Raw genomic sequence first — 21,300 nt, 5'->3', positions numbered from 1 at the left:
CCCCCACCGAGGTTTGATTTCAAATGGAAAAATTAATGGGAGAATAATAGCCCTGGGCCTCGCTCTCTTCCACACACACACATCTTAGTTGGTCTACAGGGGGACACACACACACAAAGAGAGAGAGGGTGGGGGATAATATTTAGATCCATTCGCCTCACTTGGCCCAGCTATTCCACTGTGACACAAGCGCACACACCAGTGCACGAGCGCACACACACCCACATACACCAGGGACTTTTCGCTTACACCTTAGAGGGCTTAACTTTCAAATATTGGTACAGTGCAGATTTCAAATAGATAAATAAATAAATGAGGATGCAATGATTAGCAATTCTCCTGATAGTTATCAACGTGATTCATATTCATTTTCACTTCCAGGAGAACATTTCTGCAGAAACAGGGATTTTGAGAACTTTCCAAGCTTTCAGAAAGGCCACGGTAAACTGCTGCAAAGAGTTTCACCTCCACGTTGTTTGCAGCCACCACAGGAGGCTTCTGGATCATCTGGTTGAATTTCAACAAAACAGATCTAATAATGATTATTCTCCCCAAACACATTGCAATTTATTAATAGCAAAGTACACAGAGTATAGTGTTAAAGACAAGTGTAAATATAAACTGTGTTATCCTTGTAGTTCTGAGTACCTCTGGCATAATACTGGGATATTTGAGAGGGCAGACACACACACACACAATGTGCAAGTCTCACTTCAGCTGATACAGGGCCATGTTGGTTGCAGGCATTATAAAATCAAAGTTAAGACTCGTCGCTCTTAGGCTATAGCAACACGAGTGTGTGTGTGTGTGTGTGTGTGGGGGGCTGGGGTGGGCGGGGGGGGGGGTTTGGTTGTTAGGAGTTTAAAAGCGGAAGAAGAGTTGGTGTAGAACCAGGATTGATGTCAGGGAAGCCCACCGGCGCTTTCTGTTCAAACATTAGAGAGGACTGGCCTGCCGAGCTGCAGCGGCGCCCGGGCGGCAGGATTCCCGCTCTTCCTGTTTCTCCTTACTTTGAGGAATTTTGTACCGTGAGCAAACTCCCAGTGCTCTTCTCACACGCCCCACACCTCATCACAGATACCTGCCTCAGCAAAAACTAGAGGGATCGACCGAAAAGAGAGAGAGAGAGAGAGAACTTTCCAGGCATTTCAGGAGTTCCCGTCCTTTGTCACCCTTCCCATGTATCACACAAAACTAGATTTCACTCTTTTGCGGTTCGATATCCTCGCACTGAACGCACCGGGTGATGGATATTCCAAAAGGTTATTCTTGGGTGACTCATTGCAGAATGTTCTCTGTGATACGTGTGATACCAGGAGGAAGAACATCTCTCTGGACCTGGTTCAAACGGAAAGGTCCGAGGACTGCTGCCAAACACCAGCAGACAGACAGAGGAGCTGTCTGAGTGTGCAAGGGGCCGCCGGGGCCTCCAGAATTGTGCAATTTCAACAAAAGAAGAAAAATATTGACGGAGCTCATGATAGTTTCATGTGTTCAAATGTCTTGCCATTAATCAGTTGAGACGGCGGGAGGCCTGAACTCAACTCACAGGTTCGTGGGGATGCATGGATCTCACTCACTGCGCCTTGATCGGGTGGAAGGAGGAGGTTTAAACACATAGGAAAACAAAAGGCTGGTGGAGGGGTGTCTAAGGTGGAGTGATGCTGCGACACACTCCTAAAACCAGCCACCGTCCCCACGCCTCTCGCTCTGCGCCTTTGGGTACATGTAGCATTAATTGCTGCCTCCACAGAGCCTGCAGACTGCGCACACCATCTATTGCTCGCATCAAAGAAACCACATGCTGAACTTTATGAAATTTTTATTCAATGTGTTCACTTGTCTTCCCCTTTTCCCTCTTTCTTCCTATTCCCATTCCCCACCTTGCCCCCCCCCCCCTCTCCCCTGCCTTTTTTTCTTCTTCTTTTTTAGCTCTGCCACCAAACAGACAAGAAAGACTTCTCTCTCTCTCTGCCATATTTTTCAGCTCGACTTCCTTCCTGCCCAGAAGCACTCAAGTATCTCGTTAGTTCTCTCACAGCTAACATCTCTCCTCTCTCTGCCAGGAGCAAAAACCTGATTGGGGAGGGGGGGGATAAAGAGAAGAATGGGTGGGGGGACTACATCAAGAAGTTTGGTGGGTGAGATTCTCCGTAGAGCTAAAGGTGAGAGACTGTAATATCATTTAACTACAGTAATTACAGAAACAAGAGGCGCACAAAGGAAACGAGTGGAGATGAGAGGGTTTTCTCTCCCTGTGGACAATGTACACCGAAGGGCCTGAGTTTCATCATTAACTGTGCACAGATACAAGTGCAAAAAAAAAGCCATTGCAATGATCACTGTAGGTGAGACAAGAGCGCCCTCCTGATTTCTAATGCATCGACAAAAGTTTGAATATTGCTTGTGTCATTTAATGGATTTCACAATTTGTTCTTTTCAATAACACACACCTTTTTCCTATTCCCCCGTTTATGACAGTGGAGCAAGAGATTCAACAGATGACATTACGATCCCTTTAACCGCCCTCTCTCTCTCTCTCTTTCACACACACACACACACACATTGGTCATCCATCAAAGCAGCGAGTGTTGTTTCTTCCCCCCACAAGTCTCATACACACAGGTATAAATCACTGTGCCTGATTCCTGGGGCCAGGGTTTAAATAATTAAAGAGGTTTAATTTATCAGGATTTAGCACCCCCTGACACAAAGAGAAGGAGAGATATATTAGAGAAAAAAAAAAAAAAAAAGAGGTCATCATACATGAGAAACACATACAGAAATTATTACACATTTTACTGGAGAGAATAACGGACGTTGAGGCCTAAGTGGCACCGAAGATTAAAGTGAGAAGGCATTAAGTTTCTGCTCTAGAGCTACTTGATCTGGGTGAATGCAGTTTTTATTTACCTGTTGGTCGAAGACAAATGCCATGCATCCGTGTGTGAAGACTTGTGCTACTGTATATGATCAATTACAAGTTATTGGAAAACAACACTGATGTAAAACAAGAGACACATTTTTCTTATTTTAAAAATTAAAATACACACATCTAGCTCAAATAAAAAGCAAAGTCAGACAAATTTCTCATTACATCACATGCCGACAGTATTTGGAAGGACACAAATAATAAACTGTCAATTCTTTTTTTTTCTTCACAACCGTTGGCAGTGATGTTAAGAAATATGATTGTTTTCTTTCTTTTTAAAGAAGGATTCCGAGACACTCGAAATGAAAATAAAAACACACAACAGTAGGTACAGTAAAAGTCATATCACGTCATCGACTGTTTAAAAAAGGTGAAGTAATGGTTATTCTGCTAAAACTAGAACATGTAACTCCACCAAATCCTCAGTTTCAAAAGACCAGTGACAGTTTTGAATAATGCATTTAAAAAAAAAAAAGTAGAACAACTCATTTGAGCCGAGCACATTGTTTTTAGAATGAAATCTGTGTTGAGTTACGTCTTGCAAATCGAGCCGGGAGGCTGGTGAGAGTCAGCGCTGTCATCCGCCGACCTGCCAGAGAAGGGACTCTACTGCCCTCCTATGGCCACTCGCGTGCAGAGGAACTCTCACCAAATAAAACAGAGAGAATCACAGGCGCTGACCGTACGGGACACTGAGGGTTCACCTTGTATCGGTTGGTTCAGGGGATGAAGTGTTAGCCCTATGCGTTTTGGAAGTCAGAAACAAGATCTACCAGCAGGCACAAAGACATGTGGGAGAAACATTACAATAAAGCAAACAGCCATGTCAGGCTTTGTTCGACCCTTGTATTATTTATTCTTTCCAGTAGATCTCTGAAAACAGAGAGAACACATACTCTCTCACACACACGTCACCCAGACACAACATAAAAAAAACACAGAGCTTCCATCTGCTAATAAACCAAAAATAAAAAAAACCCTCTTCTCTTTTGAGAGTTAACATGCATCGTCACTCTTGAGTATTTTATTATATATTACCGTTAACATCACTTGACCGATGACTTCACTGAGTGAAGCTCGTTGTTTGCTGGCAATAGTTAGCCACGTAGTGGTCAAACCCTTTCATAACATCAAGTATTGATTTTAATCACAACTTTGGAAGTTTTTGGCTATATGACACCAACATGTCATCGATGAACAGCTTCAATAAACATAGTTTAATAGATATTCAACAAACTATCAAATCTACAGACTCAACTCATGGGGGAAGATAAAAGATTATCACACCAGAAACACTGTATCCTAAATCAAACAGTACAATATGATTCTTTAACCATATTGCTTGGTTTATTATCTGTATAATAAACCTAATAGATTTAGTTACAATACCAATTCCCTGTGAAACTGATTACCCATAGTAATACAGTACCAACAACCTTATGATCGACGAATGATGATTTAAGTGTGTTGCTTGGTCTTCTCAAGACTTCACAATCTACCCTTCACGTCACTGGATCCCTGCTCTGACGGGTTGGTCCTCACGCTCTAGTTGTCCAAGAGGGAGCGCTGTAGAGCCTCCTGGATCATTGTGTGCTCATCTGTAGAGTAGTCCTGCAAATACAAGATTTAAAATTAAAAAAACTGTTAATTGACGATTGACATAAAAACAGAAACTCAGTATAGTGTTTAGAGGCTTAACCTACAACAAAGGTATCATAGGAGAAGGTGTGTCTGATTTTCAGGTGCTGGAAAAAATCAGCACTCCTGTAGTTCGGGTCCCCCCAGGGCATTGAGGCACAGATGGGGCAAACCTGAACACAGACAAAGTGAGAGTGACATCAACATAAACATTTCTAGTTGGAAACGGAGAACAACTGGTGGAAACACAATGCAATGTTGACTTCTTACTACTTGGCGTGTATCTCGAGAATGCTGGGAAGTGCAGTGTTCGACCAGGCCGTCCTGATCCAGGTTCTGGCAGTTGCAGTATGGGCATGTGAAGGTGTAGCGATTTGGCACTGGACTAGAAAGACATTTAGATGGAAGGAGAAAGTATTAATGATACAAAATGCTACAGATTCAGCATTTTAACATGTTTTTCTTCTAAGAGATTTGTTACTCAAATATAAGAAGGTTGCACTTTGGTTGTAATGATATGAATCATAATACTGGTTAATACAAATGTAAGATTTATGTCATTATATAATAGGCTAAAGTAGGGGTGGGCGATATTGCAAAAATATCATATCACATATTGTTCCGGCAGGATCAAAATACAGCCCCACAAGGTAACAAATAACAGACCAGTTAGGCCAAACCCATTTTAGTAAAGTAGCTTTCAATTAAAAGACTTTTGAAAATCAGCTCATTTAAGACAGATGCTCAGTAAAAACAGGGTGTTCACATTCTGTGTTTTTGAGGTAGAAGTATAGAGAGTTTATACCTAATATATTCTGTTGGCTTACATTGATTGACTGACAGAAGCCGGATATTATACGATATGGGAATGGACTTCCACCTTTATTTTATTATGTTTTTTTCTGTCTCTGATATTATAAATGGGGAAGTGACGTCTCTCAGGGAACGCGCATGCGAGTGATGGGCCAGTGGTTAGGGGGCGGATCCTGAAGAAAGCACGACAAAGGATTATTTCCAGAACCGGAACTATTACCTATAACTTTTACCTTGGAGAACTTTTGGGAATTACTGCGAGACCAGGAGACCAAACTTCTGTTTTGATACTTTTACATTATGGAACAAAGTTAAACAGACTATACAAGTTATTGAACTGGGGACATTATAAGAACTTTGGGTTTTGGGGGAATAATTGTTTGTATTTGTATTGGTTGGGTTGTTGTGTCGTGTTGCCTCCTGACTGTGTTACCATTTTGTCGTCCAGGTCTGACATGTGATTTTTTTTAATCCTCTTAATCACAAGCTGATATTTGCAAGATATCGGTGTTAATAACATATAATAATAAATTGGCAGCATTTGTACACAGCTTGTCAGATACGGTTGTCCCTTAAATTAAGTGCGTGTGGTCTTTATATAAGGTGAAAGACTTATAGTTGGGCATATATTTGCATATTTATATAGACCAGAAACCTCAGGATGCAGCTCCACTGCAGCCCCAGAGCAGGCGCACAGGCAGTGTGGCCCGGACGCAAGTGTAATAAGTTACCATATTATCACCAGTAGAGGTGGAGTGGAATGTTCCTTCGGGTGTGTGACTTTAAATCAGAGAAAATAATTCCTTTGGGTGTGTGACGGGTGGATGAGTCAAGCATACGTGTGGTTTAAGATGAGGTCATAGCCGATCTAACTATCCCTCTGTAACAGCAAATCGTACAGACATTTTAATCGTTCACGATTTAATGTCCTCATATCCTGATCCATAGGCTAAATGCTATTTTACAGCAAAGCGATGTCATTTTCTTAATGAATCCAACCAACCGGGTGAAACAAATACAAAAGTCAAAAGGGTGGTGAGCAAAACATTATACAGATCTAAACTAGGCCAGTAAGACTTATTTTGTATCACATCAGGGATTTTGTGAAATGAATAAAATGTAGAAATGGGTATTCCCAATACACAGTATATAGTGGCCTTGTAACCACCTCTACTTTGTGCCTCCCAAAAACATCCCACAATGCATTGCTTCAACTTCGAAACATGTTCACAGGGAGGCTGTTATCACTTGATGTAGAAGTGTTGTTTCAGAGATCAGTGAGACATGAAACACAGGAGATGAAACAGGAATCCAGTCCGAGCAAGAGATCTAAGAGTTCAAAAGGCTCACCAGATGCAAAAAAAGAAGATGTATAATATATTTCCGTGTATCAGCAGCTGCTCCCACATTCGGCAAAAAGTAAAAATACCCTCTGATTTGTAAAGCACTCGTTAATACTTTAAATCTGTAGTAAATAGAATAGTAAATAGTAAATAGTAAAAAAAAAGTAAATACTTTAGTCTGTCTGTGCAGTTACAAAGTGAAAGTGTCTGATCCAAGTGGCGGCAGAGTCAAATCAGAGGAGTCATTTCTAAAGAGGAGAGCAGAGGTGACCAAAAAGTGGAAGATTTGTTAGAGAGAGAGCGAGTTAAAGGTGTGTGCAGTGTTTCCTGGTAATTACAGAGACACTGACGGACCACCATAGTTTAATTTGTTCTGAAAAGCTTTTACAATTCTCATAATAATATAAAATATCTGTAACCTAGACTTTTGTACGATTGCCTCACTGTAGAGCGGCATGCAGCGCTGCTAGAGGGATTCTGCCGACATGTCTGCAGATACTGAGTCAAGACATCAAGTGTAGATCAGTAACGTTGTCATCATGATAGCGTAGTGTGTAGTGTGGAGCAACTGAGACTTGTGTTTTCTCTATCACCTGATGATGGCAGGCTGGCTCTGGGCAGTGGTCCTCACCCCCTCCTCAATGTAATCCTGGTATTTTGAACAGCCAGCTGTGTGGCTTCTCATCTGAGAAAGGCCAATCTGAAGAGGGAGAGAACACATATCAGTTACTACCACTGCATGACCAACGTCATGCTACATGTTGTCTCACGTGTGGGACTTGAACTGAATATAAAGACGGAAGTCCAGGATCAATATCATATCGGCATCTATTAGGGCGTCTGTGGATGAGGGGGTAGAGCGGTCGTCCTCTTACCAGCTCGATCCCAGCTGTCCCCATCTGCATGCCAAAGTATCCTTGGGCCAGATACTGAACCCCAAATTGCCCCATATAAAAAAAAGTGCTGCCCATAGATGCACTGTATCAATGTGTGTGTGTGACAAAAAAAAAACTGTACTGTAAAGCGCTTAGAGGTCATCGAGACAAAAAAAAGCTCTATATAAATACAGACCATTTACCATTTATCAGGTTAGAGCGCCCGTGTGAGCTGTGCCGCTCGTCTAGAGTCGAGGTCTCGCCTATTGTCTCTGTGTACCGCGCCAGTTCACAGCAAAACAGACAGTGAAAAAGATCTTTCACCACAGCGTCAATGTTTGTCCGTTGAATGTCCAAAACATTAATATTTGCAACACTTCCTGCGCCTGTTTCAAAGCCCGTTACTGTATCCACTCATTTGCTTGAACAAGGCTTGAATTGTTCTTGCAGGACCGGAAGATGCACGGCTTCATACCTTGAGACAGCTTTTGCAAAGGTCATACCTGAGCTCCGCATCCCTTGCAAGCTGCCACAGACGATTGGATGAGGGCCTCTAGGTCAGCAGCCTTAGTCCATTGGCCCAGCGTGGCCCTACATACAGCACAAACAGGCTTCTGTGGTCGCAAACACTCCTGCAGACAACTCTGGCAAAACCTGATAAGAGGATGAGAGAAATGGCGCGATGATGAATAGAGCGACTGTGTTTAAATCATTTGCACCAGTGTTGGAGCTCTTTAATGGTTTCATTCTCAGGATATGAGGTCAACATGGAACGTGAGAAAGCAGGTTATCCAGGTTTCTGATCATCCGTGGGCGGTTGGGTTTTGTTTTCTCACATTCTCACAAACAATAATGTTCAGGAACCAGGATCGGATGTTTAAAGGCTAAGCTGTGCTGGTTTGTGGGAAAGGGCCTGTCCCAAGTTTCTGAACCCTCAATGCGATGTTACTATGAGCTGTGAGGATGTGTGATACTCATCATGGGAACCTGGACACTTGATCATGTGTGATCGGCTTTAACATGACCTGCGCTGACTGTTTCTGTGTTGCCGTGAACAAAACACTGTCTGACATGGGAAACTGGATACTGACACTAGCTGGATGATCCCTGCCCAGCTCAAGACCAGTGCTTCCTGTAAATCAGACGGGAAGTCCCCACCTCAAGAGGGCGCAGGGACTTGTAGTCCTCTCAAACGACTCGACGAGTTCCAGCAGCGGAGATCTGAACTACAACTCCCAGGTGAGGCCTCCTCTTCGGTGTAAACAAAACTGAAACTGATTGAGCTAGCTGCCAACGGCTTTTATCTAACATTAAAACGAGTAGGAGAGAATCGGAAGGTTGTGATAGAGGCCGACAGACGCGGGCAGGGTGTGATGAGAGTGTGGCTGCACGACATGTTGGTAAACAAGCTTTGTGTCGCTTTATTCTCTGCTCGTACGACTGCAACGTCGGTTGGGGGGGGGGGGGGGGCAATCGGAGATAAAGGCAATGATACTCACGTATGTCCGCATTGTGTTTTGACGGGACTGTCGAAGATCTCCAGGCAGACCGGACACACGAACTCTGACACGTCGCCGCCGCCGTCCGACACGTTCTTCTTGTGCTGAGCTGCGCTGAAGCCTCCGAGCATCGCCATTTCTTTTCTTCACTGGATCAGTCGCCCACCGCTCGTCCCCGTGACGTCACTGGCGCTTGGCTCTGTTGTTTTAAAGCGCGAGGGCGGGGTACGGCGAGCGCAACGGTTCAAACGCAAGTGCATTCTTTTTTTTTTCACGCGCAAACTAACAACGCATTGACTATCCGTCGTCAGAATCCGCTTTATTTGCCATGTATGTGTACACATACTGGGACGCTGATGTAGTTGTGCTCAGTGTACTTACACAAATACACATACAATTATCTACCAGAACTTTCATAATGAACGTGATCACCATTGGCAATAGAAGTAAACTGTACATGACAGCAGAGCAACGGGAAACAAAATGTGCAAGAGTGGACAAGAAACATTTAACTCCTAATAACAACCAGAGGACAATAGTGCAGAATGCAGAGACGCTCCAAAAATATGGGTCGATAACACACAGGTTATTTATATGGGGCAGGTGTTTACACGTTGTTTACGTGACGACTTTTCAATGCCTCAACAACACGTTGATCGCATGTCATCACCCTGTTTTCTCAACGTGTCCACAGCGTGTAAATGACATGTGATCTCAGCCAGTTCCCCAGTTTAAACTGGTGACTGCCTCACGCGATTTGAAATTCAGCTGTTGAGAAGAAAATGTAAGCACATGTAACAGAGACGAATAATCTTCTCTCAGAGTTGTTGGTTTCTGTTGTTGGCCTAGCCGTGAGTCTCGAACAGTTGATCAACTCACTGGTTAGCTGCTTGTTTTTTTATACTTGAAAAATATTACCACAAAAACAGGAGTGGGTTTCAGAGCTGGGTAAAGTGGCGGCTTTTAACTTGATCTCATATAGCCTGCTAAACGATGTAGAACGATACAGTGATAAGTGGGTTATGTTTCTGCTGTTTCACTCATTACTTTCACTCATTGTCTGTGTTCTGCATGTGGTAACAAGGCTTTGAGGTAGGCAGATATAACAGATTAGGGTCAGGTTGGGGCCAGGTTATGCATCATGGGACAAAACCTGTTCAGGGTAGAGATAAGGTTAGATTGAGGTAAAGATAAAGGCCAACACATGCCAACAATGAAACAGACTCCACTGCCTGCTCAATTCCTAGGATCTAAATGGTTTTACCTTTTGCTTCTGCTCTTGAATTAACAAGCCAATGCTTTGCATTATTATTATTATTATTATTATTACTACTACTACTAGTATTAGTTGTAGTATTATTATCAATTAATTGTTAACTTAAGATATTGTATTGAGTTGAACCATAACAGTGAAGTGAAGACAATAATAGTTCTCTTAAAAGTACGCCCTTCATGGACATGATTATTGTTGGAGTACTTTGCAGATATTGTAAATATTTTAGATGTATAGATTCTTACCCACCATGCAGTACTATTGGAGAGGCATCTGGTCCGTGCCATATTCATTCTGCAGCATGACAACTGTAAGGGAAATGTAACATGTGACCACAATATGATCATGTTCATTTCCCCTTTGATTGATCATGATTGAGTCTCACACAATGTAACCTTGATCATGCTGTATACTGTACCACTGAATGAAACTTGGCCTGATTACTCTAAGACACAGTAACCTGATTATGCTGTTTTTTGCGGTACTACTGAATGGAATTAGCCTAATTGCCTTAACTAATCATTGTTGTATTCATGTGATCAGAAGTTCTCAACCTTTGACTGTTTAACAAACAACTTTTAACTGTTTTCTATCTGGGTGCATATTACAAACTAACCTTTGTGGTATGCACCATGCTCTGAGCATTAAAGTGTGACAATACTGTAAGAGAATTGTGTCTTGTTTCCTCGTTGCTAAGGTGGGATTGTAGAAATTGCCACGACACAACACTGTCATGCAGAACTATCTTCATGCATAAGAACAAGGAGTTTTGTAACCTGAAAATAATCCCTATCTCAGCATCACAGAGTCAGTCTGGGATTTCATGAAGCACAGAAGACACTGAGACCACATACACCCACATTCGAACTGTGGTTAGATCTCCAAGAAAATGTGTGCCATAAAAGAAACATCATAGACTGCACAATGATGCAGCCGATGGCTCTGGAACAAGATGCTAAGGACATGCACCCAAGTCTTATCAACCTGTGGTGGGCCTGCCTTAGAAGAGGGTAAATTTTGGTATCTTGGTCACGCCTCCGATAACATCAACTGGTGGAAGGCATTAATTAGTGCATTAGAACATACAAGGGGTATCCTCCATCTTGTCCTTTGTTCTAAAATGGGAACGTGTTCACTTTAAAAAGGCATAGAGGTAATGATGTCTGATTTACTGATCGGGCCGCATGGCTTTCATAGTACTACCATACAAATCAGTAGCCAGTCAGATTTACCTTTAGCCTCAGCGTACCCTCAAGTTTGGCCTGTATTGTTGATAACAAGACAAAAACACTTGACGACAACTGAAGTTGTGTCTCTAACATCCACTAGTGGCTGCTGACAACATACACTGGTAGTTGGTGACCCAATTTATGCAAGGGATATTCAACATATTGTCCTATACATAAATAATAAAACAACCTGCCAGGCATGTTAAAAACAAGTAGAAATAGTGCTGTTTCAAAGGCAAAGCTTGTCCACACCAAATATTGATTTTAAGTTTTTCTTCTATGTATTTTGTATGAAGCTAATTGGAAAATAAAACCTATTCATTTTGCTTCAAAAACTTTTGCACAACAGTGAAGTTAAATATTGTCTATGTGCACTATTTTTTTTACAGCAGAATCTATTAAATCATCAACAGAGGCACTTCCACGTTGTGCTGGTGATGCTGCATCCTCTCCTCCTCAGCACGTGGGCCCCTGATGCTGCTGAACTGTCACAACTCTGCGCATGCGCGGTGCACAGAGGGGCATTTCCAACAGTGGAGGAGGCGTAGTTAGCCGCGGCTAGCAGGTGCTAAAGGTAAGAGGTCCAGAGATTGAGGATGTTTCAGCGGACAAAACGGCGAGATCTCTCCGTCGAGGCAGCGTTAGACCTGGGGCCGCAGTCACGGCGAATGTCCGGACGGTTGCCTGTAAGAGCCGTCGCATATTCCCATCTAGCATACACGCCGCCCATGCTAGCTACAGCGATTGCTAGCTAGACAGCTGCGCAGAAATGGGCGTTCACTGCTCAGCCTGTGCTCAGCTGGGGGCCCGCGCCAGCCACAGCATCAGGGTATGTCGGCGCTGAGAGTCATTGAGGATAAACAGTCTCTCCCTCTCTGCTATTGTTGGCGTGGGTCGCGGTGTAGTGGCGCCGTGTGATGCGCAGTAGTAAGACATGCTGTTGTTAGCTCAGACATGCTAACTCGCTAAACGGACGCTCGCTAGGGTCGGTGTGTGTTGGTAACTGGAATAGCCGGTCAGCTCGCTGGGGAACGGGAAGCACGACCCTCCCTCTGCTGTGGTTCAAGGCTCCTATCAGATTGTAGGCTCTCTCTCTCACACACACACACACACACGTCTCCTATTGCGATGTAAGTTGAAGCTAACCGATGCTAACTGCAGGGTAGCTCACACAGTCAGTGGCGCAAACAGGAGCGCAAGACCAGTCCGTAAGCCTCCATCCTGGTTACGAGCCATGCAATTCAGATGGTGTGTCGAGGTTGCGTGTATCATGATAACAATCTCAGTTCAACCCAGTGGCTGTTAAATAAGCCACACGATGCACCCCCACATCATCCCCCCCTCACACACACACAGCACATGCACTATCAATAATAGTGGTGCCTCTTATCTGAACCTTTAGATTTTTATATTCCCCTCTAAACGATTATTGCTACGACTGTATTCCTTGTGGATTGGATTAGCTCTGTCTGAATGAAATGCTGCCCAATTTCCCTCCTGCCCTATTTTCTTACTGCTCTCTTGTTTCTTTGCAGCTTGAGGACGGCTCAGAAAAAGAATCCCTCCACCACGTACGTGTCTTCATGATGAGCGACCTTCAACACTGCACACGCTCAAACCGAGGAACGGAATAAGTTCAACTGCAGACACAGACAATCGGCCTGTTTGACTGGAAACGAGTCAGACTATGAGCCGGTACCAGAGATGCCCGTAAGAAGGCAGCCCTACAGGCTGCAGCCTAGCTACGCCAACTGAACCCTGTTTAGAGGATGTGCTGCTGATCGGACGTGTCGTTCCTCTTCCACCTCTTCAAAACGTTATTAACGTTGAGTGTGAGCCCGTGTGTGGGGTGAAAAATGGTGGCAAAAAATGGTGCCTGAGCGTCGCGTCCTGGTGCAGTGTGTGCCAAAAGGGCTGAGGTTATCTCAGAAAAGTACAACAGCTGACTGATAGTCTGCTGCCGATAATGGATGCCAAGTTAAAAGAGGACCTGTTTCGGAGGTATGTGACGGCACTGGAGAGGCGCCTGGAGGAGGGAGGGGAATACAAGGACAGTGAGGCCCTGCTCTCCACAGCCACAGCTCTGCTAGGGGCCTACCAGCCAGATCCACCACAACGTTTCCGCATGGTGCGTTTCTATGAGGTGGTGGAGAACTCTCTCCGCTGCCAGAGAGGGGGGAACATCAGGAGCCTGGAGAGAGCCTTCCACACCCTGGAAACCATCTGCACCAACCTCTTGCTCTTCCCCTGGAAGAAGGAGTTCAGATGTATAAAGGTGAGTTCAGTAGAGTCACAGTGTTGTCAGTTTGTTCTTATTGACAATTGTGTATAAAGCTGATTCAAACCAATATTTGAGCATGTAATCACCATGAGCTTTCCATATTGTTTTCCCAAGGAGTGTGTATTAATCATAATGATAAATAACCCAACCTCTGTATTTATAATTTCAAAATGATGAAATGAAGACCTGACATATAAATAAGATGATTTTATATTGTTTGAAATATTACATCAGCTTATCTAAAAAAATGGAGTATCTAATAAATAGCTGAAAACATATAAAGCATCATGACTTGAGGCTCACCAAGATAAGCACTTGACATATTAACAATATTTAAATCCTAGAGTATGATTAACATCTGCATATCCTCCAATAACTCTTGTTCAGTTTTGGGAGTATTTTTTTTCTAAGAACACCGTAAAATGTAAAACCCAACAAAAGGCTAAATCTATATCCGAATAAATCCTTTTTAATGCTGTTTATACTTTGACATCTCGGTTTTTAAAGACAAATAAATCAAACCCTTTACTTTTTATTATATGTTATCAGAGGAATAACATGTGAGGTCTTTCTTTAGGCTCAGTGATGTTTCATCATGTCAAGCTGTTTTAAATGACTGACACTAATGCTGATGAACTCATTTTTCTTTTAGACCTTCACTGGCCCGTACGTGTACCATCTGCAGTCAGCCATTTCGGAAGCTGAGCTGCGATCTGTAATGCGCACCATTGGCTACGCGTGTGACCATGATTCGCAGTTCCATTTGCAGGAGCACCCAGGAGGAGCAAATCATCTGCGCCAGTTGGCGTTTGAGCTTTTCCTGGCCCAGGCAGAGTGTCGCCTTCTGGGAGAGGTAGTGGCCCTGGCCCGCGGTTCAGCCTCAGAGCTGGAGGCCCTGGAACTCCGCAGGGGTTGCAGAGATGACGCAGCTGGCTGTGCCGAGGCGCTCCGCAGACGTGACAGCCTCGGGGCAGATATGGCTCGTCTGTCTGTGCGGCCGCTGGATATAGAGAGGCCTCATGCCCACCACCTGAGGCGAGGGAGCCGACCATCTAAGTCTGTGGATGTTACGGATGGGGCTGGTCACTGGCATCCAGCACTTAGCAAGCCTGTCTTAAAGGCCTCATTGAGTCTGAGGAAGGAGACCCTGTTTGTGGATGCAGAGGAAGATATGAAGGATGAGATCATCAGGCCCAACACCTCAACATCCCTCTTCTCTGTGGTAGCCCCACCTTCCTATAGCCCGGTTGCGGATTTCTTCCCAATTCAGTCGCCTCCCCCGGCTGACGTTTACACATCCTACCACCTGTCCTCTTTGGATGAGATTGACTTGTACACTGAGAGAGGCGGTGCTGGGACAGGAGGAAGGCAGACTCCCTCTCGAGCTCCATCCAGAGAGCCTCGGGATGCAAGGGACGGGTGGCTGCTCAAAGCTCATGGTAGTGTGAAGTGTCAGGGTTGCGGGCTGGGCTGCTCAACTATGGCTTCCTGCCAGAGGTGTGACATGATCCTCTGTCCTGCCTGTCATGATGTTGACCCCTCCCCTTGCTGTGGCCTCCAGGACTACCACCCCAAATCCCCACGACCCCTTGATGGATACATCCCTGTCAAGGAAAAGCTCTCCGTCTACTCGAACACCCACTCCCACTCCCACCTCCACCCGCACCCCCTCACACTGACTCACTCGCACTCCCACCCCCACCCCCAGATGGTGGAAAAAACCCTCATGTCCGCGAAGCTGTTTGCAAGCAAGTCTGTTGCCCTGACAACACCAAAGGGAGGCAGCAGTGAGCGACTAAGCTTGGGGGGATCGCGCTGCGGGTTCTGCAACAAGCCAGGGGCCTCGCACACCTGTGTGAACTGCTCTAAGGTGTCATGTGACTCGTGCATGGGCTTGTATGCAAAGGATGTTTGCACACGAAAGAATCCGCAGCACAGCTTTGTGCCCAACCATCAGCTCAACTTCAAATCTGGCACTATATCTCACCTGGTGTACCGATGAATCAGGCAGTCTGAATATGTTCTCTCCCCTCTCGTACCTCCCTCAACCCCTCGGTGTAATCTTGCACTACTGCTTTAGCTCTGTTACCACTTAAACAACTCACTCTCTTGCCCTTTATCTGATGATCTTTTTCCTCTCTCTCTAACATTCTCTTGAACTTTGTACATTTTTCTCTTGCTATCAGTCGGACCCTGGAATGCACACGCCACAGAGAGCCAGATCGTGTGCCCTTCTCTCTGCCTTGTACAAGTTCAGGCCTTTTTAGTCTATTACTTCTTCTTCCTTTTCCTTGCTACCTGCTCTTGAGTAGTCATGTGATGTTGTAGCGCTTCCCAAATTCCTCAAATTTGGTCCTCATCTAAAGGGAAACTAGAGAAAAGAAAGTTCAATTCCTTCTCATCTTGAATGAATTCCGTCCAAATGAACATATTTACTTTGCCTAACTTCTCAGCTAAAAATTCCTCTAATATATAAATATATATATATAAATATATACTGTATATGTGTGCGTGTGTGTAGAAAAGACCTCTGAGCTTGCATTGTGACAAAGGAGATCTTTTTAAACTTGAAAATAAGCAAGGAAAACAGAAAAAATACACTGGACGTCAATAAGTCAATAGTATATATTTTTAATCTATTCTGTAGAACAATGTGAGACTGTTATATGGGCATGAGGTGTGGCATTGGGAGTTCGGGGTATAAACGTGTGTCTCTGGGGCGTGGGGTGGGAGATATCTCAAAGGGACATATTGAGAAGATGGTCAGACGCCATATATTCTATTTAAAAGATTATGCCTTGTAAATGAACCCTCAATTGTTGCTGGTTATATGACTGAGGTTGAAATGCTGCTGTTGACTTGAGACATTGAAGATGTTTGGTGTTGACTTCTTACTGGTAAATGGCCTGTTGAGTTGTGTCATTTCCAAGCCCCCTACCCCCCCCCCCCCCTCCCTTCCATTACACCTCCATGGACCATGTTGTATTTTCCCTCTGACCAGATCAGTGGTTCCCCGTCATTCTCAGGCGGGGTCAAAGGAAACTCGCGCCGGACCACAAATCAAGCGATTGCATTTGTTTTGATAGCGTTTGAGCCGATTGGTCTTAGACAGTATGTGAGTGTAATCTCTGACGTGGTTTCTGTCTACCTCAAATGGCTACAGCGAACACAACCAGTTTGACATTGTGGTTTCAAACTAACGCAAAAAGGCGAAGAAATACTGAGTCTATTACATTATTCTGCTCTGATTTGCACTTTGTTTTTTGATTGACTAGAAAATGTCTCTTGCAATCAACATATTTACCCACTGTTAAAGGTTCAGTGTGTATAATTTAGTGTCATCTAGTGGCTAAGTTCACCATCCCCTTCCAAACATGAAAGAGAACCTGTGGTAGCCTTCAGTTGTTTATTTTGTCCAGTTTGGACTGCTGTAAAAAAAACATGGCGGCCTCCGTGGAGAGGATCCGCTCCAGATGTAAATATAAAGTATTTAAATATAAAGGTTCCATTCTAGGGTAGAGAAATGAACCATTTGTACAATTTAGATGAAACACACTAGTGAAAACATAAGTAAGATTATTTTATACTCTTTTTCTGCCAAATGATCCCTTTCACCTAAATCCTACACACTGGACCTTTACATGTTAACAGAGGTTATTTATTCTGTGAGATAATCAGTTTCTGTATATACAGGGGGTTGACACAAAAACATGAACAACTGAAATTATAATTACGTGCCTTAGTTCAATAGCGCAACAAAAAACACCTCTTGAAGGGACTTTCTCAAAAGCGCTGGAGATTTATCCTGATTTCTGAGTTTATATGTTGTGTTTCTGCCAAGTTGATTACATGGCACTGTAATTTGTAAATCTCATGCAGTGTAATACAAGAGACTATTTACTCAAAACATTAACACCTTGTTTAAAATATTTAATCTTTTTAGCCTTCTGGAGAATATCCTTAAATTGAATTAAATGGCTATTGCACTATATTTGACAGGGATTCATGTTGTTGCGCCTTCCCACCTTTACAACATAGTGATTTCAAGTGTGCAGTCATTTAAGCTGTGTGGTTTAAGAAATGTGTTATTTGCATATTTAAGATCCAGAAAGGCCCAAACTAAGGCTTCTAATCTGGTGCATATTTGGTTTGTGTGAGTTGTCCTCATCAAATCAAGGACATTTGCTGCAGAAACAAAACTTAACTCATTTAGTAGTATAAGTCAAGGGCTTGTGGCTCACAGTTAAAATAACACTAACATTTAAAACTGTCACCAATTAAAAGGGAAGATTTTGTGATCAGATTAGGTGAATAATGCAGTAGAATGCAACTGTCAGCCACCAAGGGTTAGTTTTAAATCATTTCGTTTCATAAAAAAAAAAAAAACTCAGGGTTGTTTTGACGGACTGTTTGGGCGTCGGTGGACTCTACGTTCCGTCAGGGAAACCCTCTTAATGCCTTAAGCTCATTCAGCTGTCGTGTCCTCGAGTAGTTTAGGTTTTTGGAGTTGTCATTTACATCACTCTAGTTTACCAGCCTGTAATCCATAACATGGTTTTGCCAAGCTACATGAATTAAAGCCTGTTTTATAACAGCGCAGGAAAGAATAAATACAAAAGCTAATAAAACTAGGTCTATATAGAATAAACACCAAGCAGGGTTTCTAAAACCGAGCATATTGAACCATACATTTTGTCACAATTCTGTATAAATTCCCACTTTATAGACCAGTTTTCATAGGACAGTCTTACGGGCGTGAAAATCTGTAATAGTAATCATGTTTTGCTGATTGAAATTTGATAAATATTCACTTCTCTTACAAATATGATCTAACACATTTGGTTTGAGGGACTAATTTCTGATCTTATACTTCTGTCCATTCCATCCCCTTAAAATCATGCTGTGTCTTCATTCTTATAAAAAAAACATAAAGAAGGGATGCTGCTATACCGTTTGGATTTAGCTTAAGGATTCTTTGAAAGATGTTCTCGGGTCAACATTAGCTAACGTGGGCACCACAAAGATCTCGAGCGACCTCGGGGGAGGTTTGTTTTCATCTAATGAAGCCTCTCTGAATTGTTTCAATATTTATCACAGACGTATTTCAGTTGCTCGACTCTGTTCACCGCAAATCATACCAGCAACAAAGACGACTTTTCATGTATTGAGCCATGTTGCATGAGTGATCATATTGCCAAATGAAGAACAAATCTCCTATCGGAGTAGGAAACAGAATGCTGTGGCTTGGCCGGATGTACAGTTGATATAAGAGAAATCTGTGATTTTGCTAAAGTTTAGCCTTGTGTCTGTAGATTGGCCTAAAAGGAGAATAATCAACACAGATACCTACCTGCACATCCTGGGATGTGGCTTTGACTTGGATTAGCGGACTGATCATTTGAAGAGGTCTCTACAAAGGGCTACACAGTCTCCAGGGCTGCTGCTAAGTTTAAATCTTGAGGTGAACAACGGACTTGTCGTAGGTAAATAACTGATGTGGAGCTCACTTTTTGTTTGTCTGTGGAGATGAAGAACTGATGTTGGAAGAGCATCAAGAGCTATTTTATTTTGTGTCTTGGAATACATTGAGCCATTTGAACACGATCGGTTTCACCCACACCCAAGTCATCGTGGAAGTCAATGCTCCCTTTACCTCTTTGTGTGGTTCTTACTGATATTTGTGGTGGTGTGGTTATACAGCCCCCCTTTACCATTCCCTGTTTCCCCCCAAAACCCTTTTCTCAGCATGCTCTGTAAAAGGCCCTACACCCCACCTCCTCTCCCTCACCCCTACATGTACCCTCACCCGCCTCTCCTACCCCTTCCACCTTGGCACTGAGGACCATTGCACAATGTGAAGGGGTACAGACTTTGATATCAATTTATTGGCATACTTGGGGGTGGAAAGGGAAAATAGCCAAAATTGTTAATTGGTGAATATATATAAATATATATATAGAGAAATGTAAATGAGATTTTATAAAATAATTTAAAGAATAAAATTCTAGAAAAAGAAAATACTGCTTTCTGTCTTGGAGGTGTGGATGTTTGAATGTATGTATGTTTGTAGACTTACCTTTTGAATGAGTACAACTAAAGTTTAGCTTATTTAAATGACTGCAGAATTGTTATTTAGAAAAGTTGCCTGTTAGAGTGACAAACTTAAATATGTACTATGACAATCTAGCACTGTTCTACATCTAACATCACTGAAGCCTCACAACTTTCCTGCCACTGACAATAATATGTAGGAAGGAACTTTGGAGTTTGCCGCCTGCACTGATCTGCATGGTTTGGCTTTTCCCTATATGACCAATAGATGGCGATAAATATCCACATATACATTGACTGAAGCTGCTTAAAATTCATCAGTGCTGAAAAAACACAATATCTGTCTCGAAGCACTATGGTAAGCAGATATATGGATAAGACGATAAACAGTTGGAATACTGAATATATGGCTAAGTTTTTGCCTCAGTGTACCTCATTAAAAAGTCAACCACAGAGAAAAGGAAGCCCCATTTTCTCTACATAACTTACTCCACTGTTTTTCTGAAAAACTGTGTAGCTTCGATGAGGCAAAGGAGACAGAGTTGAGTATAGAAAAAGATAAAATGCAAAAAATGTACTGGCACAGAATTGACAATGAGGATTCGCCAAAGAACATGTTTTCTTTTACTTTGCTAAAGATGAGGAGAATATGTTGACATTCCTTTTACCAAGTACATGAATACATGGGAAGACGTTTACCTGCACCAAAGCCCAACCGTTTTCTTATCAAACCAAATTGCTCACAATAGATATCAGTTTCCTAAACGTGCCTGGTTTTCTTCACTGAGATCCATGCATTACTCTCTGTGAGAAAAAAAGTTGCAAATGCTCCTAAAGTTAAATAAAGAAAACAATTCCTGGATGAACCCCCTGATCCGGATCCACATGGAAATATAATGAGTTCTTTCCCAGCCCATACCACGTCCTTGAGTGAGCTTGAGTGACATGAAGCAGTGTCTGAGAGAAATATTTACCAACCCATAAACAGTCGGGGGGAACCGTCTTATAGATGATACAAAGTGAGAGTTCTGATTATGTTCAAGCCTTTTCTTTAATTTGTGACTTGCAGGCAGCCCAGTTCCCAAATACAAGACAGGATCCCTAATTTGAACCAACAGAAGCTGAGGGTGGAATTTCCTTTTTTTATATGAACAAGCTTCATTTAGCCAGAACCTCAGATCCACGTGGTTTGTTTCATGAACCACCTGAAGATCATGTATCAATTCCTGCTTGGGGTAAACTTGCAGACGTGTATTTTGGCTCACTGTCCTTCAACAAATGAGAACTGGAGCTTTCCCCCCATCGCTTGTCCAAATAATCATCCATATTGCTTATAATAATTGGATCAGCGCTGTCTCCAACGAAG

At 43.0% G+C, this 21,300-nt stretch overlaps 2 protein-coding genes across 2 annotated transcripts; one reads left to right on the top strand and one right to left on the bottom strand.

The window, feature by feature from the left end:
* Nucleotides 1-2,887: 2,887 nt before the first annotated feature.
* Nucleotides 2,888-9,298, bottom strand: rnf114 (ring finger protein 114). The gene is made up of 6 exons (XM_053424479.1): nt 9,101-9,298; nt 8,105-8,255; nt 7,320-7,426; nt 4,841-4,955; nt 4,636-4,743; nt 2,888-4,543 (listed from the first exon to the last, which is right to left on the bottom strand). The coding sequence occupies exons 1-6, from the start codon at nt 9,235-9,237 to the stop codon at nt 4,478-4,480; spliced, it is 684 nt and encodes a 227-aa protein (XP_053280454.1). The 5' UTR covers nt 9,238-9,298; the 3' UTR covers nt 2,888-4,477.
* A 2,747-nt stretch (nt 9,299-12,045) lies between these two features.
* On the top strand, nt 12,046-19,901 carry spata2 (spermatogenesis associated 2). Its single transcript, XM_053424477.1, has 3 exons — nt 12,046-12,176; nt 13,138-13,877; nt 14,536-19,901. The coding sequence occupies exons 2-3, from the start codon at nt 13,569-13,571 to the stop codon at nt 15,883-15,885; spliced, it is 1,659 nt and encodes a 552-aa protein (XP_053280452.1). The 5' UTR covers nt 12,046-12,176; nt 13,138-13,568; the 3' UTR covers nt 15,886-19,901.
* Nucleotides 19,902-21,300: the final 1,399 nt, after the last annotated feature.

The sequence above is a fragment of the Pleuronectes platessa genome, chromosome 6 (genome assembly GCF_947347685.1).
Source record: "Pleuronectes platessa chromosome 6, fPlePla1.1, whole genome shotgun sequence".
NCBI classification, from domain to species: domain Eukaryota; kingdom Metazoa; phylum Chordata; class Actinopteri; order Pleuronectiformes; family Pleuronectidae; genus Pleuronectes; species Pleuronectes platessa.
Note: the sequence above shows the minus strand (reverse complement) of the source record. Positions and strands in the feature narration are given on the sequence as shown.

Bases quoted from the DNA above. Each gene is read 5' to 3' on its own strand.
- spata2 (XM_053424477.1), top strand. From the start codon at position 13,569: ATGGATGCCAAGTTAAAAGAGGACCTGTTTCGGAGGTATGTGACGGCA. The intron at 13,878-14,535 runs GTGAGTTCAGTA...TTTTTCTTTTAG, and splicing joins AGGAGTTCAGATGTATAAAG to ACCTTCACTGGCCCGTACGT.
- rnf114 (XM_053424479.1), bottom strand. From the start codon at position 9,237: ATGGCGATGCTCGGAGGCTTCAGCGCAGCTCAGCACAAGAAGAACGTG. The intron at 8,256-9,100 runs GTGAGTATCATT...TCCTCTTATCAG, and splicing joins AAAACACAATGCGGACATAC to GTTTTGCCAGAGTTGTCTGC. The intron at 4,744-4,840 runs GTAAGAAGTCAA...GTCTGTGTTCAG, and splicing joins CTCGAGATACACGCCAAGTA to GTTTGCCCCATCTGTGCCTC.